Raw genomic sequence first — 24370 nt, forward strand, 5'->3', positions numbered from 1 at the left:
ATTTGCAGCCGCCATTTGGCCCTAAAATTACGGCCACGTAGTGTGAACATATCCTTAAGGTAATAGTTTGGCCACAGTTGTCTTATGATGAAGAACCCAACACGTCCAGGTAGAGTGCAGTTCTCTCTATGATGGTTGCTATTTTCAGAACCTGGGTCCAGACCAGAAAATCCCTGACAATAACTGACTACATGTGCTACGTCCAGTCCTGGGTTGACTTCACCAGGGTCAGTATCTCACATTCTGATACACTCCTTCTAGGTCCCAGTCTACACCATCCTCCAGTCACCTATTGCTTTTTCTGCCCTCCTCAAGCTCTGGGCTCCTTCTTCTCTCTCTGTGGCTGATCATCTTCTTCTCTGCTGGAAACTCTTTGATTGCTCACGATGGCCAGGAGCCTGTATCTGTGCCAGTACGGTCAGTAAGTACAGATGATGTGTCGTGTGTGTGGGGGTGGGGGTAGGAGACACAACCATAGAATGAGAGCTGATACACCTGCAGTGATCAGAAGCAGGGATGGAGGTGCCATCTGAGGTTGTCACCTGGGGTGTAGTTGGTCACTGTTATCTTGCTTGTTCCTCCAGAAACCTTGCAAGAAGCGAAGGAAGAGAAGCTGACAATTCAGCAGACACTGGACCAGACGTTGGTGGAGCTGAACAACATGTAACCTCCACTCCGGCTGATGTTCCCCTCACAGCTGCAGCCTTTGTTCTTTTGTCACTTGCACAGTTGCCCCCGTGGACGTCATTTGTCTCACACTGTCACCCTCCCCCCACCTCAAGATTCCCCAGAGAAGCCCAAGCGTGGACTCTTCAGGCCTCACTCCGGATGCTTCATGCTCTCTTGGGCCCTAATACAGGATGTCGTCTTGGAAAGTCTTGGCTATTTAACCACAGTGACTTATATGACCTAGTTGTGACCTAATGGTGGTGTATGATCCGTGTACCCGAATAAAGCTTGGTGCATGAACTCGTCACATGTCCCGAGGATTCACACATGGACTGGCCACTGACTCTTCTTTCCTTACATTGTAGTGCAATGTGCCGCCTCCTCGGTATGGGTATGGTCAGTTGCACATTAAGCTTTATTACAAGATTGGGGCCTAGCTCCTCCTCTTCCTCCTAAGTCCTAGCCCTATGCTCTTCCTCCTAAATCCTAGTTCCATGCTATTCTTCCTAAATCCTAGCTCTTCCTAAGTCCTAGCTCCATGCTCTTCCTCCTAAGTCCTAGCTTCTCTTCCTCCTAAGTCCTAGCTCCATGCTCTTCCTCCTAAGTCCTAGCTCCATGCTCTTCCTCCTAAATCCTAGTTCCATGCTATTCTTCCTAAATCCTAGCTCTTCCTAAGTCCTAGCTCCATGCTCTTCCTCCTAAGTCCTAGCTTCTCTTCCTCCTAAGTCCTAGCTCCATGCTCTTCCTCCTAAGTCCTAGCTTCTCTTCCTCCTAAGTCCTAGCTCTATGCTCTTTTTTCTAAGTCCTAGCTCCTCCTCTTCCTCCTAGGTCCTAGCTTCCCCTCTTCCTCCTAGGTCCTAGCTTCCCCTCTTCCTCCTAGCTCTATGCTCTTTTTTTATAAGTCTTAGCTTCTCCTTCTCTTCCTCCTCCACCCTTTGTTGCATCATTGTGATCAGCTCAGACATATTAACAAGAATAATGAACACTAAAAGAGACATGATGGTGGTGAAATCCCAAAAAGTTATTGGGAGCAAAGATTTCTGGGGGGAGGTTTTTTAAAACTTTTTTTTATTGCTTTATTTTGACACATAACCAAGGTCCACAATGTACCCCCAGAAATAGAGGTAAAAAGAATATAATGTCTTAAAAGTATCAAGAAGTAGTATAGATGATAGTTACATCTGCTAATCGCTTCAATGAGGGACAAAAATGCAATAAAGAACGAGGTCTTCTGGGAGTATCAGACCCTATAAGGTGTAAATCACAATGGTATATATATATATATATATATATATATATATATATATATATATATATATATATATATATATATATATATATAGGTCCCATAATGTACATCATCAACCAAAACAGAAAACCAAAAAGACTGGCTATGAGAGTATCAGACTATGCACAGATCTGTAGGACATACCCAGCCGTTCCTGACCAGCAGCTACTTCCCGAGCTGCTCGTCCAATCTTAGGCCTACAATTCAAATGATCAAGGCCCCCAGTGTTCCGTGAAGGTCTTTGGTAAGATACCACTCGGTCCACGGGAACGGTTTCAGTGCATATTGAATTTCTGAGCGGGTCAAATAAGATGAAATAAAACCTTTCCATTGGCCAAAAAATTCTTGGAGATTTCTCCTTGTTCCCTAAAATCTCCGGCCCATCAAGGAAAAAGAATGGTCTAAAATGCTCTTTGAGCTGTTGGGTGGTCGGAGGGTAAGGAGATCAACATGCTTCTAGTAGGCCAGTGCCAGAGTGGAATGGGAAACTGGAGGAAGGCCACCATATTGGGTTGTTTCATGGGTTTGATGTGACATAATCCTTGTATGGTCCATAAGGAGTCCTGTTGCCCCCGGATAGATGGGCAGCCCCACATCCAATGCCAGAGATCTGCCCCGAGTTCTGAGCACTTGGCTCCAACCTTCCGCTATTAGTATCTGATCCTTCCTTGCCTTTAGGAGGTAATGCATATATGGCGGCATGTATACCTTTTCATTGCCACACTCTACACATTTTGTTTTTCTCAAATTTTCTAAAGTCGCTATAGCCTTAAAGTAGGTGTTGTGGGGAGATGGGGTCCTTTAACCATTTACTCTACCTCTTGGCTTCAAAAGAGTAAGCTGAAAGGTGCGGAGCACAAAATCGGTGTAAATGTGAGATATTGATCTGCCCGGTGGTGGTAGCAGCAAAGGATCAAATGTATTAACGATTGTCACCGAGCAGGACAAGAAGCTTGCACTACGTGGTAAGAAGTGACTGGGGGATCTTCGTCTCCTCTGGAGAAAGCCACCTATTCTCCTGGAAGTTGTTAGGGAGTGGGCCGCACGTCCGGCTGGTTGCTAGGGGAGCGGCAGCGCTTCCTTCTGATGTAGCCGTGGCCTCACCAACCCCGGCCCATCAGCATTAGGTGTGAGTTGTTGTAACCGGCTGACTGTCTTGATCTGAGCTGGGACTTCTGGTCCCATAAGTATCTTCCACTTGTGTCCAGCCTGCGATAGTGCCTAGTTCACTCGTGTGTCTTGACCGAGCGTTCCCTGCACTGTGCACTTGGTATCCTGACTTTTTGGCTTCTCTATTGGATGACATTTGGTGCTGCGCCAACCTCTTGTTACAGACTTGGATTTATTGTGTTGTGTTTGTCTCGTCTTTGTTACATGTTCACACTATATAGGATTAGGGACCGTTGACCAGTTGTCAGCTGCCAGTGTCAGGGCCGCTCCTGTCCTTTGTCGTCCTGGTCCCATATGCTGACAGAGGTGGAGAAGATCTCCAAGGAGCTTAAAGGGGTAGTCCGGCTGGGGGCATTTCTTTCCTGACACTGGGGAGTAGGTGGCTGAGGAAAACGACGTCCACTCACCTATCCGGTTCCAGTGGCGGGCCCCGCATTGCGGCACTCCTTCCTCTGGTTCCCGCGAGACGTGACGTCTCAGGTCCGCTCAGCCAGGCAGTGACGGAGGCGGGATCTGTTTCAAGTCCGCTCAGATCCCGCCTCTGTCACTGACGTATCATCTCGGGCCCGCGTCAGACACCAGGAAGCGGCCGGAGACCGGAGCGCCGCGATGCGGGACCCACCGCTGGATCCAGGGAGGTGAGTGGACGTCGTTTCCCTCAGCCACCTCCTCCCCGGTGTCAGGAAAAAAATGCCCCCCACCACCGGAGTACTCCTTTAATGCCATTCTTTCTCCAGTCTGTTAGTGGATCCTGCTATGAAGCTGGGGTAATTCCATAGTGGGAGATATATTGGAAGGTTTTCCATACCAGAATTGTATCTCTGAGCAACAGACTGCTTGATGTCCAGAGGAGGAGATGTTGGAGGCGTATATACCATCCAGGCCCAGGGGTAGCCCCATATTAGGAGGTGAAGATTGTGTCACTAGGACTCCGGAGCCCGTCCAGGCCCAGCTCACCTTGTGGAAGGCCATCCCTGTATCTAGCGTAAAAAGGGTGGGACAGGTGCCTGAACTTCGCGCTGAACAACATCCAGTACGGCCAAAACCCCTTGTTATAGCTGATCCTCCTTCTGTGCCGAGGTTTATAGATGGGGGATGGGGGGTTCACAGGTCACAAAGTGGTGCAATTCTCTATCACAGACAGAACTACACGGGGCGTGAAGAAGGCACGGTCGTGGGGTGGGAAGAAGGGACGGTCACGGGCCGTGAAGAAGGGACGGTCACAGGGCGTGAAGAAGGCACGGTCGTGGGGTGGGAAGAAGGGACGGTCACGGGGCGTGAAGAAGGGCCGGTCACGGGGCGTGAAGAAGGGACGGTCGCGGGGCGTGAAGAAGGGACGGTCGCGGGGTGGGAAGAAGGGACGGTCACGGGGCGTGAAGAAGGGACGGTCACGGGGTGGGAAGAAGGGACGGTCGCGGGGTGGGAAGAAGGGACGGTCACGGGGTGAGGTCTCTTACTGGACGGGAGGAGTCTGCAGGATTGCAGCATCCTTCTGATTTTACAGAGACACCGTCCAACTGAGCGTAGATATAGTGTACCAGTCCTATATGTCACCCCGGCCTCTCATGTCCCCGATGTCTCATCTGACAAGTGCCGGCCCAGTATGGTGGAGAGCTGTCACCCCCGGCCTCTCATGTCCCCGATGTCTCATCTGACCAGTGCCGGCCCAACATGGTGGAGAGCTGTCACCTCACCGGCCTCTCATGTCCCCGATGTCTCATCTGACCAGTGCCGGCCCAGTATGGTGGAGAGCTGTCACCTCACCGGCCTCTCATGTCCCGATGTCTTATCTGACCAGTCCTGGCCCAGTATGGTGGAGAGCTGTCCCCCCCGACCTCTCATGTCCCCGATGTCTCATCTGACCAGTGCCGGCCCAGTATGGTGGAGAGCTGTCACCTCACCGGCCTCTCATGTCCCCGATGTCTCATCTGACCAGTCCTGGCCCAGTATGGTGGAGAGCTGTCACCCCCCCCCCCCCCCCCAGCCTCTCATGTCCCCGATGTCTCATCTGACCAGTGCCGGCCCAGTATGGTGGAAAGCTGTCACCTCACCGGCCTCTCATGTCCCCGATGTTTCATCTGACCAGTGCCGGCCCAGTATGGTGGAGAGCTGTCACCTCACCGGCCTCTCATGTCCCCGATGTTTCATCTGACAAGTGCCGGCCCAGTATGATGGAGAGCTGTCACCCCCGGCCTCTCATGTCCCCGATGTCTCATCTGACCAGTCCTGGCCCAGTATGGTGGAGAGCTGTCACCCCCCCCCCCCAGCCTCTCATGTCCCTGGTGTCTCATCTGACCAGTATGGTGGAGAGCTGTCACCCCTGGCCTCTCATATTCCCGATGTCTCATCTGACCAGTGCCGGCCGAGTGTGGTGGAGAGCCATCACCCCCGGCCTCTCATGTCCCCCCATGTTCCATCTGACCAGTGCCGGCCCAGTATGGTGGAGAGCTGTCACCCCACCGGCCTCTCATGTCCCTGATGTCTCATCTGACCAGTGCCGGCCCAGTATGGAGAAGAGCTCTCACCCCCGGCCTCTCATGTCCCCCATGTCTCATCTGACCAGTGCAGGCCCAGTATGGAGAAGAGCTCTCACCCCCGGCCTCTCATGTCCCTGATGTCTCATCTGACCAGTGCCGGCCCAGTATGGTGGAGAGCTGTCACCCCCCCCCCCCCCCCCCATGTCCCCGATGTCTCATCTGACCAGTGCCGGCCCAGTATGGTGGAGAGCTGTCACCCCCCCCCCCCCATGTTCCCGATGTCTCATCTGATCAGTGCCGGGCCAGTATGGTGGAGAGCTGTCACCCCCCCCCCATGTCCCCGATGTCTCATCTGACAAGTGTCGGCCCAGTATAGTGGAGAGCTGTCACCCCCGACCTCTAGTGTCCCCGATGTCTCATCTGACCAGTGCCGGCCCAGTATGGTGGAGAGCTGTCACCCCCGGCCTCTCATGTCCCTGATGTCTCATCTGACCAGTGCCGGCCCAGTATGGTGGAGAGCTGTCACCCCCGACCTCTCATGTCCCCCATGTCTCATCTGACCAGTGCCGGCCCAGTATAGTGGAGAGCTGTCACCCCCGACCTCTCATGTCCCCGATGTCTCATCTGACCAGTGCCGGCCCAGTATAGTGGAGAGCTGTCACCCCCGACCTCTCATGTCCCCGATGTCTCATCTGACCAGTGACGACCCAGTATGGTGGAGAGCTGTCACCCCGACCTCTCATGTCCCCGATGTCTCATCTGACCAGTGCCGGCCCAGTATGGTGGAGAGCTGTCACCCCCGGCCTCTCATGTCCCCGATGTCTCATCTGACCAGTCCTGGCCCAGTATGGTGGAGAGCTGTCACCCCCGGCCTCTCATGTCCCCGATGTCTCATCTGACCAGTCCTGGCCCAGTATGGTGGAGAGCTGTCACCCCCGGCCTCTCATGTCCCCGATGTCTCATCTGACCAGTGCCGGCCCAGTATGGTGGAGAGCTGTCACTCCCCCCCCCCCCCATGTCCCCGATGTCTCATCTGACAAGTGCTGGCCCAGTATGGTGGAGAGCTGTCACCCCCCCCCCCCATGTCCCTGATGTCTCATCTGACCAGTGCCGGCCCAGTATGGTGGAGAGCTGTCACCCCCCGGCCTCTCATGTCCCCGATGTCTCATCTGACCAGTGCCGGCCCAGTATGGTGGAGAGCTGTCACCCCCGGCCTCTCATGTCCCTGATGCCTCATCTGACCAGTTCCGGGCCAGTATGGTGGAGAGCTGTCACCCCCGGCCTCTCATGTCCCCGATGTCTCATCTGACCAGTGCCGGCCCAGTATGGTGGAGAGCTGTCACCCCCCGGCCTCTCATGTCCCTGATGCCTCATCTGACCAGTGCCGGCCCAGTATGGTGGAGAGCTGTCACCCCCGGCCTCTCATGTCCCTGATGCCTCATCTGACCAGTGCCGGCCCAGTATGGTGGAGAGCTGTCACCCCGACCTCTCATGTCCCCGATGTCTCATCTGACCAGTGCCGGCCCAGTATGGTGAAGAGCTGTCACCCCCGGCCTCTCATGTCCCCGATGTCTCATCTGACCAGTGCCGGCCCAGTATGGTGGAGAGCTGTCACCCCCGGCCTCTCATGTCCCCGATGTCTCATCTGACCAGTGCCGGCCCAGTATGGTGGAGAGCTGTCACCCCCGGCCTCTCATGTCCCCGATGTCTCATCTGACCAGTGCCGGCCCAGTATGGTGGAGAGCTGTCACCCCCGGCCTCTCATGTCCCCGATGTCTCATCTGACCAGTCCTGGCCCAGTATGGTGGAGAGCTGTCACCCCCGGCCTCTCATGTCCCCGATGTCTCATCTGACCAGTGCCGGCCCAGTATGGTGGAGAGCTGTCACCCCCGGCCTCTCATGTCCCCGATGTCTCATCTGACCAGTGCCGGCCCAGTATGGTGGAGAGCTGTCACCCCCGGCCTCTCATGTCCCCGATGTCTCATCTGACCAGTGCCGGCCCAGTATGGTGGAGAGCTGTCACCCCCGGCCTCTCATGTCCCCGATGTCTCATCTGACCAGTGCCGGCCCAGTATGGTGGAGAGCTGTCACCCCCGGCCTCTCATGTCCCCGATGTCTCATCTGACCAGTCCTGGCCCAGTATGGTGGAGAGCTGTCACCCCCGGCCTCTCATGTCCCCGATGTCTCATCTGACCAGTGCCGGCCCAGTATGGTGGAGAGCTGTCACCCCCGGCCTCTCATGTCCCCGATGTCTCATCTGACCAGTGCCGGCCCAGTATGGTGGAGAGCTGTCACCCCCGGCCTCTCATGTCCCCGATGTCTCATCTGACCAGTCCTGGCCCAGTATGGTGGAGAGCTGTCACCCCCGGCCTCTCATGTCCCCGATGTCTCATCTGACCAGTGCCGGCCCAGTATGGTGGAGAGCTGTCACTCCCCCCCCCCCCATGTCCCCGATGTCTCATCTGACAAGTGCCGGCCCAGTATGGTGGAGAGCTGTCACCCCCCCCCCCCCCCCCCCCCATGTCCCTGATGTCTCATCTGACCAGTGCCGGCCCAGTATGGTGGAGAGCTGTCACCCCACCGGCCTCTCATGTCCCCGATGTCTCATCTGACCAGTGCCGGCCCAGTATGGTGGAGAGCTGTCACCCCCGGCCTCTCATGTCCCCGATGTCTCATCTGACCAGTGCCGGCCCAGTATGGTGGAGAGCTGTCACCCCCGGCCTCTCATGTCCCCGATGTCTCATCTGACCAGTCCTGGCCCAGTATGGTGGAGAGCTGTCACCCCCGGCCTCTCATGTCCCCGATGTCTCATCTGACCAGTGCCGGCCCAGTATGGTGGAGAGCTGTCACCCCCGGCCTCTCATGTCCCCGATGTCTCATCTGACCAGTGCCGGCCCAGTATGGTGGAGAGCTGTCACCCCCGGCCTCTCATGTCCCCGATGTCTCATCTGACCAGTGCCGGCCCAGTATGGTGGAGAGCTGTCACCCCCGGCCTCTCATGTCCCCGATGTCTCATCTGACCAGTGCCGGCCCAGTATGGTGGAGAGCTGTCACCCCCGGCCTCTCATGTCCCCGATGTCTCATCTGACCAGTGCCGGCCCAGTATGGTGGAGAGCTGTCACCCCCGGCCTCTCATGTCCCTGGTGTCCTAATAGGAGGCCGAGAAGTCAAAGATTACCAGCAATATCCGCCATAGCCCTCCCCACGGACAGTTATGCCGACTTATTTCTATACTATATGCTTCCTTACACATACATGGGGGAAATAACTATGTGGCGGTGGTATAGTGTGATTATATACATATATATACTGACGTCAGGTATGAGGAGGGGATGGCGGTGGTATAATGTGATTATACATATATATACTGATGTCAGGTATGAGGAGGGGATGGCGGTGGTATAGTGTGATTATATACATATATATACTGATGTCAGGTATGAGGAGGGGATGGCGGTGGTATAGTGTGATTATATACATATATATACTGATGTCAGGTATGAGGAGGGGATGGCGGTGGTATAGTGTGATTATATATATATATACGGATGTCAGGTATGAGGAGGGGATGGCGGTGGTATAGTGTGATTATATATATTGTGACAATCTGGGGGTTACTCACTCGCTGGGATCGCCATCTCCTGGGCCTGAGACGGTTGGCACATGACAAATTGCAGTCCAGTCAGTGCTGTATGCTTTATACTGACCTCAGTCAGCTTTATTTATCCGTTCAAAAAAAACACAAGACATAGGCAACACTGCCAATAAAATAAAACCTGGGCTGTCTAGCCACTGACTAACACATTACAGCTTCCCTAGCTGACTGAGCCTACTGCTCTATTTGACCAGGTACACTGGTCTCACCCAGACTTCTTGTCTGCAGCTCCCACAGGCCTAGTGCTGCCTGTTCTCCCACACTGGGAGTCTTCACCTGGGAGCCATCACCTGGGAGGAGCCCCCCCTCACCTGGGAGGAGCCATCACCTGGGAAGCTCTGGGGTCTCTAATAGATCCACCAGGTGGTTTCAGAGCCTCATTAGCTCTTGGACTGGAGTGGAGTATCTGGACCCGGAGCTCCACCTGAACTCCAATTCCCACTCCAGAGGCATAGAACTGCCTCTTACAGCCCCACCATGCCACATATCCTCCCCCCCTGACAAAGGCCATAGGACTTGTCACTTTATTAACACCCCCTCCTGGGTCAAAGGTCCTACATTGGGGTAAGATGTGACACCATTCATGCCTTATCTTCTTTTCCTGGGGACACAACCCACACTTTTTATGAGATTTGTGTTTCCCCCACATTTTCCTTAACACAGGAACACCATGGTCCACTTTCTCACTTTGCCGTTCATTTCTTTCATGCAGACGTCCATTAGGGAAGACATATATTGGACGGCTGTACTGAGAACCAGTCTCATCATGCACACAGTCCTTATTCTCAGCAGGCACACAGTCCTTATTCTCATTCACAATTTGGTTTTCCTTATTGGTAACATCCAGGCTGTTCCCCTCGGCAACATGAAACCTCTCACTTCCAGCTACATTGTAGGGGACTGTATGAGTGACACTCAGCTCAGACATTGACTGACAGTTCTCACTACCTCTCACTCCAGACAGGGCAACATACAGACTGCAGCCACTTTCAGTCTCCAAAGTGAAAGTCTTCATACCAGCTCCTTCATGCACATCTGTGTACTGAGGACATGATTCCTCCAAAGTTACCTCTTCATTATTCACATCAGCCTCAGTAACTTCAAGACTCCCTGTAAGAGGTAATGTGTGAGCCAACACAAGCTCTTCAGCCTGACCTTCTCTGGCCACCATCTCATCACCTGCTACTTGAGGCATGTTCACATTAGTCACAGGAACAGCTTCTGGGACCTGACAAAGAAGAGATTCTATAACAATAAGCGGTGGCTGTTCTACTACTGTGTGACCACCACTAACATCACTGGATGCTGCTACTGTGTGACCCTCACTAACATCACTGGATGCTACTACTGTGTGACCCTCACTAACATCACTGGATGCTACTACTGTGTGACCACCACTAACATCACTGGATGCTACTACTGTGTGACCACCACTAACATCACTGGATGCTGCTACTGTGTGACCCTCACTAACATCACTGGATACTACTACTGTGTGACCACCACTAACATCACTGGATGCTACTACTGTGTGACCCTCACTAACATCACTGGATGCTACTGTGTGACCACCACTAACCTCACTGGATGCTGCTACTGTGTGACCACCACTAACCTCACTGGATGCTACTGTGTGACCACCACTAACCTCACTGGATGCTGCTACTGTGTGACCACCACTAACCCTACTGGATGCTACTACTGTGTGAGCACCACTAACCCTACTGGATGCTGCTACTGTGTGACCCTCACTAACCTCACTGGATGCTACTACTGTGTGACCACCACTAACATCACTGGATGCTACTACTGTGTGACCACCACTAACATCACTGGATGCTACTACTGTGTGAGCACCACTAACCCTACTGGATGCTACTGTGTGAGCACCACTAACCCTACTGGATGCACCACTCAGGTCTATCTGGCTCTGCATTGTAACACAGTCACCCACACCAGGCTTACTGTCATAGACACAGGGGGCGCTCTCAGACAAACCACGTGCATACGGCTTCCTACCAGGCCAAGCACACCTGGCTATCTTCATGCAACATTTCTGTCTACAACCATATTCACACTGGTCACTTTTTCCCCTCCTTTTATTTCGGAGATATCTTTTGGGCACAGCACAGCTGTTGTAGGAACATAGTTTAGGTGTGAGAATACACAACACATTTTCACTATGTTTCCTCACCCCATGCATTCTCACTGCATCACTTTGGGAAAAACGCGCCCCACAAACCCAGCATACATACCGCCTACTGCCACAGTCACTTCTCACATGCTGTTTGACTTTGTAGGTCACTCTCTTGGCATAATATGAACCCATGGGCTTGTGAGTCTGCTCACCCTCCTTGTTATCTTCAGCAGATATTTGGTTGCCACTAGCAACCACATTGGCCTCACTTGACTCAGTAAAGGCCACCAAACTCTCTGTATTGCTTTCAACCACAGCACATGCATCCCATGCAACACTCTGGTCCTTACACACCATGACCTCTAGGGGCAGCACTGCACCTTCATCACATGCAATCCTCTGGTCATTATACACCATGACCTCTAGGGGCAGCACAGCACATTCATCACATGCAATCATCTGGTCATTATACACCATGACCTCTAGGGGCAGCACAGCACATTCATCACATGCAATCTTCTCGTCATTACACATCATGACCTTTAGGGGCACACTAGAGCGAATCCCCTCTGCTGCTTTTTCTGCTTTAGAGGTTAGTTCACACTCTGCATTCATTGGAACTAACGCTGTAGTACACCCATCATTTACCTGCTTAGGTTGTGGGACATAATTATGGGTTAAATGTATGTTAGGCAGCAAATCTGACATTACCTTACTGCTATCACATAACTGCGGGGTGACATTACTGCTATCACATAACTGCGGGGTGACATTACTGCTATCACATAACTGCGGGGACATTACTACTATCACATAACTGCGGGGACATTACTACTATCACATAACTGCGGGGACATTACTACTATCACATAACTGCGGGGTGACCTTACTGCTATCACATAACTGCGGGGACATTACTACTATCACATAACTGCGGGGACATTACTACTATCACATAACTGCGGGGTGACCTTACTGCTATCACATAACTGCGGGGTGACATTACTGCTATCACATAACTGCGGGGTGACATTACTGCTATCACATAACTGCTGGGTGACATTTTCAATACACATTGCAGGCAATACATTATCATTAATTTCATCTGACTTTTCAAGTCCATGTTCAGACTGTGCAATAATCTCATCAGACATCAGGATGGTCTTGTCAGCCACAGGATTCTTCTCCTCACTTGGTAGCATTGCTGAACATTTGGACTTATTTTGGTCACAGTTCACACAGTAAGATAGTGAGGCTCCACCCACTGGTAACTCTGGGACTTTTGTATATGGTTCTCCTGGCTCCTCCCCCTTAGGCAGTGGTACAGTACACTTTACAGGGGATTCTCCCTCCCACAACTGCCAGAAATAAGGAAAGTCTCTGCCAAGTATGAACTCCACCTGAAGCTCCGCACAGACCTCCAGCACATGATTTACTGTCCCATAACAGGTTTTAAAGTCAATTAGAATAGTCTTACCATACGGCTCTGGTCGACTTTTCACAAACAGTATAATATCGGGGTGGACCCTGGACACCTCCTGGCGACAATCCAGGTCAACCAGCAGTGGGATTCCACCCACCAGCAATTCACAGGTTTTTGGTTTAAATTTCTCTGATCCCCTGACCAGAGGACAATAAGATGCACAGACCCCCGCTCCCATCATCTCCTGACCAGAGGACAATAAGATGCACAGACCCCCGCTCCCATCATCTCCTGACCAGAGGACAATAAGATGCACAGACCCCCGCTCCCATCATCTCCTGACCAGAGGACAATAAGATGCACAGACCCCCGCTCCCATCATCTCCTGACCAGAGGACAATGAGATGCACAGACACCCGCTCCCATGCACCTCCAACATGGCTCCCTCTGCTCAGTGACGGCCACTTGCTGGTGTGGTTGGTTGCTCCTAGCAACAACATCATGGCGCCTCTGCAAAAGTGACTTTTTAACACTTGGGCTTTGGGCAAAAGCACATCCAATTACACAACAGTCCATTCTCATACATCTCAAGCCTGGCTCTGGCTGGTTGGCTTTAGGGACGGCACCCTCACGCTTTTTATCTGGGGAATCAGACCAGGATGCACCTGGGACCTTGGTACAGCAACCACTGGGCTTGGACCCCTGTGCTTTCTGGTTAGCAGCCCCCTGCAGTGCAGTGCGGGGTGTAGCAGTACATGCACTTTGTACAGACGCTTGCTTATCCAATGTCCTTTGCAGTTGGGCCTCAACAGCCTCCCGCTCTGCTTCAAACTGCGCAAGGTTATCACCCATCTGTTTGGCCATGTCTTCACGGCGCTGTATGTCCCATATGCGTCTGACATAGTCCTCTGCTAGACCCATGGCAACTATATTCTTTATGCAGCAGAAACACCAGCTTCAAACATAAGCAATACTGGCCTTATCCAGACAAGACAGTCTCTGTAGGTCTCTCTCCACAGCAACACAGTCTCTGTAGGTCTCTCTCCACAGGGACACAATCTCTCATAAGGCTTCCGGCCCTTTAAAACCAGCAGAAACACAGTCTCTGTATGTCTCTCTTGCTCCCCAGAGACACAGCCTCTTATAAGGCTTCTGGCCCTTTAAATCCAGCCACAAACTTCATGTGCCATTTTCTTGCCCACAGCAATCCTCCACCATATGTGACAATCTGGGGGTTACTCACTCGCTGGGATCGCCATCTCCTGGGCCTGAGACGGTTGGCACATCACAAATTGCAGTCCAGTCAGTGCTGTATGCTTTATACTGACCTCAGTCAGCTTTATTTATCCGTTCAAAAAACACAAGACATAGGCAACACTGCCAATAAAATAAAACCTGGGCTGTCTAGCCACTGACTAACACATTACAGCTTCCCTAGCTGACTGAGCCTACTGCTCTATTTGACCAGGTACACTGGTCTCACCCAGACTTCTTGTCTGCAGCTCCCACAGGCCTAGTGCTGCCTGTTCTCCCACACTGGGAGTCTTCACCTGGGAGCCATCACCTGGGAGGAGCCCCCCCTCACCTGGGAGGAGCCATCACCTGGGAAGCTCTGGGGTCTCTAATAGATCCACCAGGTGGTTTCAGAGCCTCATTAGCTCTAGGGCTGGAGTGGAGTATCTGGACCCGGAGCTCCACCTGAACTCCAATTCCCACTCCAGAGGCATAGAACTGCCTCTCAAAGCCCCACCATGCCACAATATATATATACAGATGTCAGGTATGAGGAGGGGATGGCGGTGGTATAGTGTGATTATATACATATATATACTGATGTCAGGTATGAGGAGGGGATGGCGGTGGTATAGTGTGATTATATACATATATATACTGATGTCAGGTATGAGGAGGGGATGGCGGTGGTATAGTGTGATTATATATATATACTGATGTCAGGTATGAGGAGGGGATGGCGGTGGTATAGTATAGTATTCTCCAGATGTTGGAGCCCCCCGCCCTCCCCTCTCACTCTGTTTGTCTATTGAGTCATGGTGCCGGCCCCTCCGCCATGTGTGGAATCTCAGATCTGGGGGAAGGAGCGGGATTCCTGAGTTTGCAGCATCTCCATTTATGGCCTCCAGACAGGGAAGAATCCTTTAATGTGTCCATATAGGGGCATCCCCCGCAGCAGCCATGGACCCGGGCCCACTGAGGGATAATGCTATATATGAGTAATAGTGGACGGCACAGAGGAGGAGAAAGGATCAGGCCGCACCCGGGAATCATACAAATACATTTATTGTCTGACACCTCAGCTCTTACATGGAGTATATACAATCTCATCCCCCCCCCCCCCATACATGGTACCTGCCCTCTACCACCCTCACCGGGGATCAGCTCTACTGGTGTCACCATCCTCACCGGGGATCAGTTCTACTGGTGTCACCATCCAACATCACCGGGGATCATCTCTACTGACGACACCCAACATCACCGGGGATCAGCTGTACTGGTGTCACCATCCAACATCACCAGGGATCATCTCTACTGACGACACCCAACATCACCGGGGATCAGCTGTACTGGTGTCACCATCCAACATCACCGGGGATCAGCTCTACTGGTGTCACCGTCCAACATCACCAGGGATCAGCTCTACTGACGACACCCAACATCACCGGGGATCAGCTGTACTGGTGTCACCATCCAACATCACCAGGGATCATCTCTACTGACGACACCCAACATCACCGGGGATCAGCTGTACTGGTGTCACCATCCAACATCACCAGGGATCATCTCTACTGACGACACCCAACATCACCGGGGATCAGCTGTACTGGTGTCACCATCCAACATCACCGGGGATCAGCTCTACTGGTGTCACCGTCCAACATCACCAGGGATCAGCTCTACTGACGACACCCAACATCACCGGGGATCATCTCTACTGGTGTCACCATCCAACATCACCAGGGATCAGCTCTACTGACGACACCCAACATCACCGGGGATCATCTCTACTGGTGTCACCATCCAACATCACCAGGGATCAGCTCTACTGACGACACCCAACATCACCGGGGATCAGCTGTACTGGTGTCACCATCCAACATCACCAGGGATCATCTCTACTGACGACACCCAACATCACCGGGGATCAGCTGTACTGGTGTCACCATCCAACATCACCAGGGATCATCTCTACTGACGACACCCAACATCACCGGGGATCAGCTGTACTGGTGTCACCATCCAACATCACCGGGGATCAGCTCTACTGGTGTCACCGTCCAACATCACCAGGGATCAGCTCTACTGGTGTCACCGTCCAACATCACCAGGGATCAGCTCTACTGGTGTCACCGTCCAACATCACCGAGGATCAGCTCTACTGGTGTCACCATTCAACATCACCGGGGATCATCTCTACTGGTGTCACCATTCAACATCACCGGGGATCATCTTTACTGGTGTCACCATCCAACATCACCGGGGATCAGCTCTACTGGTGTCACCATCCAACATCACCGGGGATCAGCTCTACTGGTGTCACCATCCAACATCACCGGGGATCAGCTCTACTGGTGTCACCATCCAACATCACCAGGGATCAGCTCTACTGGTGTCACCATCCAACATCACCGGGGATCAGCTCTACTGGTGTCACCATCCAACATCACCGGGGATCAGCTCTACTGGTGTCACCATCCAACATCACCAGGGATCAGCTCTACTGGTGTCACCATCCTACATCACCGGGGATCATCTCTACTGACGACACCAGTACAGCTGATCCCTGGTGATGTTGGGTGTCGTCAGTAGAGATGATCCCCGGTGATGTTGGATGGTGACACCAGTACAGCTGATCCCCGGTGATGTTGGGTGTCGTAAGTAGAGCTGATCCCTGGTGATGTTGGACGGTGACACCAGTAGAGATGATCCCCGGTGATGTTGGATGGTGACACCAGTACAGCTGATCCCAGGTGATGTTGGGTGTCACTATCCAACATCACCGGGGTCATCTCTACTGACGACACCCAATATCACCGGGGATCAGCTGTACTGGTGTCACCATCCAACATCACCGGGGATCAGCTCTACTGGTGTCACCATCCAACATCACCTGGGATCAGCTCTACTGGTGTCACCATCCAACATCACCCGTCGATCAGCTCTACTGGTGTCACCATCCAACATCACCAGGGATCAGCTCTACTGGTGTCACCATCCAACATCACCGGGGATCATCTCTACTGACGACACCAGTACAGCTGATCCCCGGTGATGTTGGGTGTCGTCAGTAGAGATGATCCCCGGTGATGTTGGATGGTGACACCAGTACAGCTGATCCCCGGTGATGTTGGGTGTCATCAGTAGAGCTGATCCCTGGTGATGTTGGACGGTGACACCAGTAGAGATGATCCCCGGTGATGTTGGATGGTGAGACCAGTACAGCTGATCCCCGGTGATGTTGGGTGTCACCATCCAACATCACCGGGGATCATCTCTACTGACGACACCCAATATCACTGGGGATCAGCTGTACTGGTGTCACCATCCAACATCACCGGGGATCATCTCTACTGGTGTCACCGTCCAACATCACCAGGGATCAGCTCTACTGGTGTCACCATGCAACATCACCAGGGATCAGCTCTACTGGTGTCAGCATCCAACATCCCCGGGGATCAGCTCTACTGGTGTCACCATCCAACATCACCGGGGATCAGCTCTACTGGTGTCACCATCCAACATCACCAGGGATCAGCTCTTCTGGTGTCACCATCCAACATCACCGGGGATCATCTCTACTGGTGTCACCATCCAACATCACCCGGGATCATCTCTACTGGTGTCACCATCCAACATCACCGGGGATCAGCTCTACTGACGACACTCAACATCACCAGGGAGTAGCTCTACTGGTGTCACCATCCAACATCACCGGGGATCAGCTCTACTGGTGTCACCATCCAACATCACCGGGGATCAGCTTTAGTGGTGTCACCATCCAACATCACCGGGGATCAGCTTTACTGGTGTCACCATCCAACATCACCGGGGATAAGCTCTACTGACAACACCCAACATCACCGGGGATCAGCTGTACTGATGTCACCATCCAACATCACCGGGGATCAACTCTACTGGTGTCACCATCCAACATCACCGGGGATCAGCTCTACTGGTATCACCATTCAACATCATCGGGGATAAGCTCTACTGGTGTCACCATCCAACATCACCGGGGATCAGCTCTACTGGTGTCACCATCCAACATCACCGGGGATCAGCTTTAGTGGTGTCACCATCCAACATCACCGGGGATCAGCTTTACTGGTGTCACCATCCAACATCACCGGGGATAAGCTCTATTGACAACACCCAACATCACCGGGGATCAGCTGTACTGATGTCACCATCCAACATCACCGGGGATCAACTCTACTGGTGTCACCATCCAACATCACCGGGGATCAGCTCTACTGGTGTCACCATCCAACATCACCAGGGATCAGCTCTACTGGTATCACCATTCAACATCATCGGGGATCAGCTCTACTGGTGTCACCATCCAACATCAGCAGGGATCAGCTCTACTGGTGTCACCCAACATCTCCGGGGATCAGCTCTACTGGTGTCACCATCCAACATCACCGGGGATCAGCTCTACTGGTGTCACCATCCAACATCACTGGGGATCAGCTCTACTGGTGTCACCATCCAACATCACCGGGGATCAGCTCTAGTGTTGTAGTCATCCAGGTCATAGCCTACAGGTGATAATCTCCTCCACACCTCCCCCCCCCCACCCCAACACCAGAAATATGGGAAATGCCCCCACCAGGGCACATTATATGTTGGTACAATATAGACTATATACACTAACAACTTCCCCCTCCCCCCCCTGCGCCACCACTGCCCCAGCTCCGCCCTGCACTCAGGCTCCGCCGATCACGCTATGTTCTCCTCTGCAGTTGCTGCTTTATAGATGACGTTCGATTTAGAATCTGAGGATCTGAAATAAAAATTATTAACAATTAATAAAAATCAACGTCCATAAGATCCTATGGACCATGACTAATGATCCTCCCCCATGGCACCAGGGTGATAGACTACAGGAGAAACTACTGATCCTCCCCCATGGCACCGGGGTGATAGACTACAGGAGAGACTACTGATCCTCCCCCATGGCACCGGGGTGATAGACTACAAGAGAGACTACTGATCCTCCCCCATGGCACCAGGGTGATAGACTACAGGAGAGACTACTGATCCTCCCCCATGGCACCGGGGTGATAGACTACAGGAGAGACTACTGATCCTCCCCCATGGCACCGGGGTGATAGACTACAGGAGAGACTACTGATCCTCCCCCATGGCACCGGGGTGATAGACTACAGGAGAGACTACTGATCCTCCCCATGGGCACTAGGTGATAGACTACTGATCCTCCCCCATGGCACCGGGGTGATAGACTACAGGAGAGACTACTGATCCTCCCCATGGCACCGGGGTGATAGACTACAGGAGAGACTACTGATCCTCCCCCATGGCACCGGGGTGATAGACTACAGGAGAGACTACTGATCCTCACCCCATGGCACCGGGGTGATAGACTACAGGGAGAGACTACTGATCCTCCCCATGGCACTAGGGTGATAGACTACTGATCCTCCCCATGGCACCGGGGTGATAGACTACAGGAGAGACTACTGATCCTCCCCCATGGCACCGGGGTGATAGACTACAGGAGAGACTACTGATCCTCACCCATGGCACCGGGGTGATAGACTACAGGAGAGACTACTGATCCTCCCCCATGGCACTAGGGTGATAGACTACTGATCCTCCCCCATGGCACCGGGGTGATAGACTACAGGAGAGACTACTGATCCTCCCCCATGGCACCGGGGTGATAGACTAACAGGAGAAACTACTGATCCTCCCCCATGGCACCGGGGTGATAGACTACAGGAGAGACTACTGATCCTCCCCCATGGCACCGGGGTGATAGACTACAAGAGAGACTACTGATCCTCCCCCATGGCACCAGGGTGATAGACTACAGAGAGACTACTGATCCTCCCCCATGGCACCGGGGTGATAGACTACAGGAGAGACTACTGATCCTCCCCCATGGCACCGGGGGTGATAGACTACAGGAGAGACTACTGATCCTCCACCCATGGCACCGGGGTGATAGACTACAGGAGAGACTACTGATCCTCCCCCATGGCACCGGGGTGATAGACTACAGGAGAGACTACTGATCCTCCCCCATGGCACTAGGGGTGACAGACTACTGATCCTCCCCCATGGCACCGGGGTGATAGACTACAGGAGAGACTACTGATCCTCCCCCATGGCACCGGGGTGATAGACTACAGGAGAAACTACTGATCCTCCCCCATGGCACCGGGGTGATAGACTACAGGAGAGACTACTGATCCTCCCCCATGGCACTAGGGTGATAGACTACTGATCCTCCCCCATGGCACCGGGGTGATAGACTACAGGAGAGACTACTGATCCTCCCCCATTGCACTAGGGTGATAGACTACTGATCCTCCCCCATGGCACCGGGGTGATAGACTACAGGAGAGACTACTGATCCTCCCCCATGGCACCGGGGTGATAGACTACAGGAGAGACTACTGATCCTCCCCCATGGCACCGGGGTGATAGACTACAGGAGAGACTACTGATCCTCCCCCATGGCACTAGGGTGATAGACTACTGATCCTCCCCCATGGCACCGGGGTGATAGACTACAGGAGAGACTACTGATCCTCCCCCATGGCACCGGGGTGATAGACTACAGGAGAGACTACTGATCCTCCCCCATGGCACCGGGTGATAGACTACAGGAGAGACTACTGATCCTCCCCCATGGCACTAGGGTGATAGACTACTGATCCTCCCCATGGCACCGGGGTGATAGACTACAGGAGAGACTACTGATCCTCCCCCATGGCACCGGGGTGATAGACTACAGGAGAAACTACTGATCCTCCCCCATGGCACCGGGGTGATAGACTACAGGAGAGACTACTGATCCTCCCCCATGGCACCGGGGTGATAGACTACAAGAGAGACTACTGATCCTCCCCCATGGCACCAGGGTGATAGACTACAGGAGAGACTACTGATCCTCCCCCATGGCACCGGGGTGATAGACTACAGGAGAGACTACTGATCCTCCCCCATGGCACCGGGGTGATAGACTACAGGAGAGACTACTGATCCTCCCCCATGGCACCGGGGTGATAGACTACAGGAGAGACTACTGATCCTCCCCCATGGCACCGGGGTGATAGACTACAGGAGAGACTACTGATCCTCCCCCATGGCACTAGGGTGATAGACTACTGATCCTCCCCCATGGCACCGGGGTGATAGACTACAGGAGAGACTACTGATCCTCCCCCATGGCACCGGGGTGATAGACTACAGGAGAGACTACTGATCCTCCCCCATGGCACCGGGGTCATAGACTACAGGAGAGACTACTGATCCTCCCCCATGGCACTAGGGTGATAGACTACTGATCCTCCCCCATGGCACCGGGGTGATAGACTACAGGAGAGACTACTGATCCTCCCCCATGGCACTAGGGTGATAGACTACTGATCCTCCCCCATGGCATCGGGGTGATAGACTACAGGAGAGACTACTGATCCTCCCCCATGGCACCGGGGTGATAGACTACAGGAGAGACTACTGATCCTACCCCATGGCACCGGGGTCATAGACTACAGGAGAGACTACTGATCCTCCCCCATGGCACCGGGGTGATAGACTACAGGAGAGACTACTGATCCTCTCCCATGGCACTAGGGTGATAGACTACAGGAGAGACTACTGATCCTCCCCCATGGCACCGGGGTCATAGACTACAGGAGAGACTACTGATCCTCCCCCATGGCACTAGGGTGATAGACTACAGGGGAGACTGCCGATCCCCCTATTGCAATTACAGTACCAGTTCCTGCTATCAGGTGTACTGTCTCTTTAAGCACCTACAGCTGGCCATATGGTGCAGTGTCTGTGTGTATCCCCCAGTGATGAGGGGCACTATGAGGGGGCACTATGAGGGGGCACTATGGGTACAGGGTTCTCAGCTGGTACCTGTGGTTCCTCTTGCGATTTCTCTTCACGTACGCATAGAAAGAGATGGCGGTGAAGGCGAAGAGTATGGCGAAGATAATGGCGAGCATGTCCCCTGCGGGTGAGAGGTGCAGTGTGAACACCGAGCAATGACCCCTGTCTCACTCAGCTGCCAACCTATAGTTACCTGTGCCCAGGGGAGGGTCCTCCTTACTGTGCCCACCTGGAGAGAGAAAGCAGAGCGTCACATGGGGTACAGGGGGCACATATATCCCGTCATAGGGTCACATGGGGTACAGGGGGCACATATATCCCGTCATAGGGTCACATGGGGTACAGGGGGCACATATATCCCGTCATAGGGTCACATGGGCTACAGGGGGCACATATATCCGTCATAAGGTCACATGGGGTACAGGAGACACATATATCCGTCATAAGGTCACATGGGGTACAGGGGGCACATATATCCGTCATAAGGTCACATGGGGTACAGGGGGCACATATATCCCGTCATAGGGTCACATGGGCTACAGGGGGCACATATATCCGTCATAAGGTCACATGGGGTACAGGAGACACATATATCCGTCATAAGGTCACATGGGGTACAGGGGGCACATATATCCGTCATAAGGTCACATGGGTACAGGGGGCACATATATCCCGTCATAGGGTCACATGGGCTACAGGGGGCACATATATCCGTCATAAGGTCACATGGGGTACAGGGGACACATATATCCGTCATAAGGTCACATGGGGTACAGGGGGGGGGGGGGGGAAAGGATACGGTATATACCTGGGTGGGAGCCGTGTGAGGAGGAATCATGAGATTCAGTTGGAGACACCGAGGGCAGCGGAGCTAACGGAGAAGAAAGACAGGATTATCTGCTGTACAGTACACTGCCTCCCTCCCCCCCCATGCTGTATACACCTGTATAATCTGCTGTACAGTACACTGCCCCCTCCTCCATGCTGTATACACCTGTATTATCTGCTGTACAGTACACTGCCCCTCTCCATGCTGTATACACCTGTATTATCTGCTGTACAGTACACTGCCCCCCCTCCATGCTGTATACACCTGTATTATCTGCTGTACACTGCTCCTCCTCCATGCTGTATACACCTGTATTATCTGCTGTACAGTACACTGCTCCCCCTCCATGCTATATACACCTGTATTATCTGCTGTACAGTACACTGCCCCTCCATGCTGTATACACCTGTATTATCTGCTGTACAGTACACTGCCCCTCCATGCTGTATACACCTGTATTATCTGCTGTACAGTACACTGCCCCCCCCCTCCATGCTGTATACACCTGTAATTATCTGCTGTACAGTTCACTGCCCCCCTCCATGCTGTATACACCTGTATTATCTGCTGTACAGTACACTGCCCCCCCTCCATGCTGTATACACCTGTATTATCTGCTGTACAGTACACTGCCCCCCCCTATGCTGTATACACCTGTATTATCTGCTGTACAGTACACTGCCCCCCTCCATGCTGTATACACCTGTATTATCTGCTGTACAGTACACTGCCCCCCCTCCATGCTGTATACACCTGTATTATCTGCTGTACAGTACACTGCCCCCCCCCTCCATGCTGTATACACCTGTATTATCTGCTGTACAGTACACTGCTCCTCCATGCTGTATACACCTGTATTATCAGCTGTACAGTACACTGCTCCTCCATGCTGTATACACCTGTATTATCTGCTGTACAGTACACTGCCCCCCTCCATGCTGTATACACCTGTATTATCTGCTGTACAGTACACTGCCCCCCCCCTCCATGCTGTATACACCTGTATTATCTGCTGTACAGTACACTGCCCCCCTCCATGCTGTATACACCTGTATTATCTGCTGTACAGTACACTGCTCCTCCATGCTGTATACACCTGTATTATCTGCTGTACAGTACACTGCTCCCCTCCATGCTGTATACACCTGTATTATCTGCTGTACAGTATACTGCCCCCCCCCTCCATGCTGTATACACCTGTATTATCTGCTGTACAGTACACTGCCCCCCCCCCTCCATGCTGTATACACCTGTATTATCTGCTGTACAGTACACTGCCCCCCCTCCATGCTGTATACACCTGTATTATCTGCTGTACAGTACACTGCCCCCCCTCCATGCTGTATACACCTGTATTATCTGCTGTACAGTACACTGCCCCTCCTCCATGCTGTATACACCTGTATTATCTGCTGTACAGTACACTGCCCCCCCCTCCATGCTGTATACACCTGTATTATCTGCTGTACAGTACACTGCCCCTCCCTCCATGCTGTATACACCTGTATTATCTGCTGTACAGTACACTGCCCCTCCTCCATGCTGTATACACCTGTATTATCTGCTGTACAGTACACTGCTCCTCCTCCATGCTGTATACACCTGTATTATCTG

General features: G+C 52.8%; 1 protein-coding gene and 1 long non-coding RNA gene across 7 annotated transcripts in view; one reads left to right on the plus strand and one right to left on the minus strand.

The window, feature by feature from the left end:
* LOC138778623 (tropomyosin beta chain-like) overlaps window positions 1-997 on the plus strand; it is a 48345-nt gene extending 47348 nt beyond the window's left edge. For all 6 annotated transcript variants that reach the window (XM_069956462.1, XM_069956465.1, XM_069956463.1 and 3 more), the window contains one exon: window positions 585-997. In XM_069956462.1, the coding sequence (XP_069812563.1) occupies window positions 585-667 (83 nt within the window). In that variant the 3' untranslated portion in view covers window positions 668-997. The remainder of the gene's footprint in view (window positions 1-584) is intronic.
* Window positions 998-18706: 17709 nt separating this feature from the next.
* Window positions 18707-22801, minus strand: LOC138778624 (uncharacterized). The gene is made up of 4 exons (XR_011360888.1): window positions 22736-22801; window positions 22121-22156; window positions 21955-22048; window positions 18707-18841 (listed from the first exon to the last, which is right to left on the minus strand). It is a non-coding gene; the product is annotated as an uncharacterized lncRNA (long non-coding RNA).
* Window positions 22802-24370: the final 1569 nt, after the last annotated feature.

Source organism: Dendropsophus ebraccatus, unplaced genomic scaffold (genome assembly GCF_027789765.1).
Source record: "Dendropsophus ebraccatus isolate aDenEbr1 unplaced genomic scaffold, aDenEbr1.pat pat_scaffold_662_ctg1, whole genome shotgun sequence".
NCBI lineage: Eukaryota > Metazoa > Chordata > Amphibia > Anura > Hylidae > Dendropsophus > Dendropsophus ebraccatus.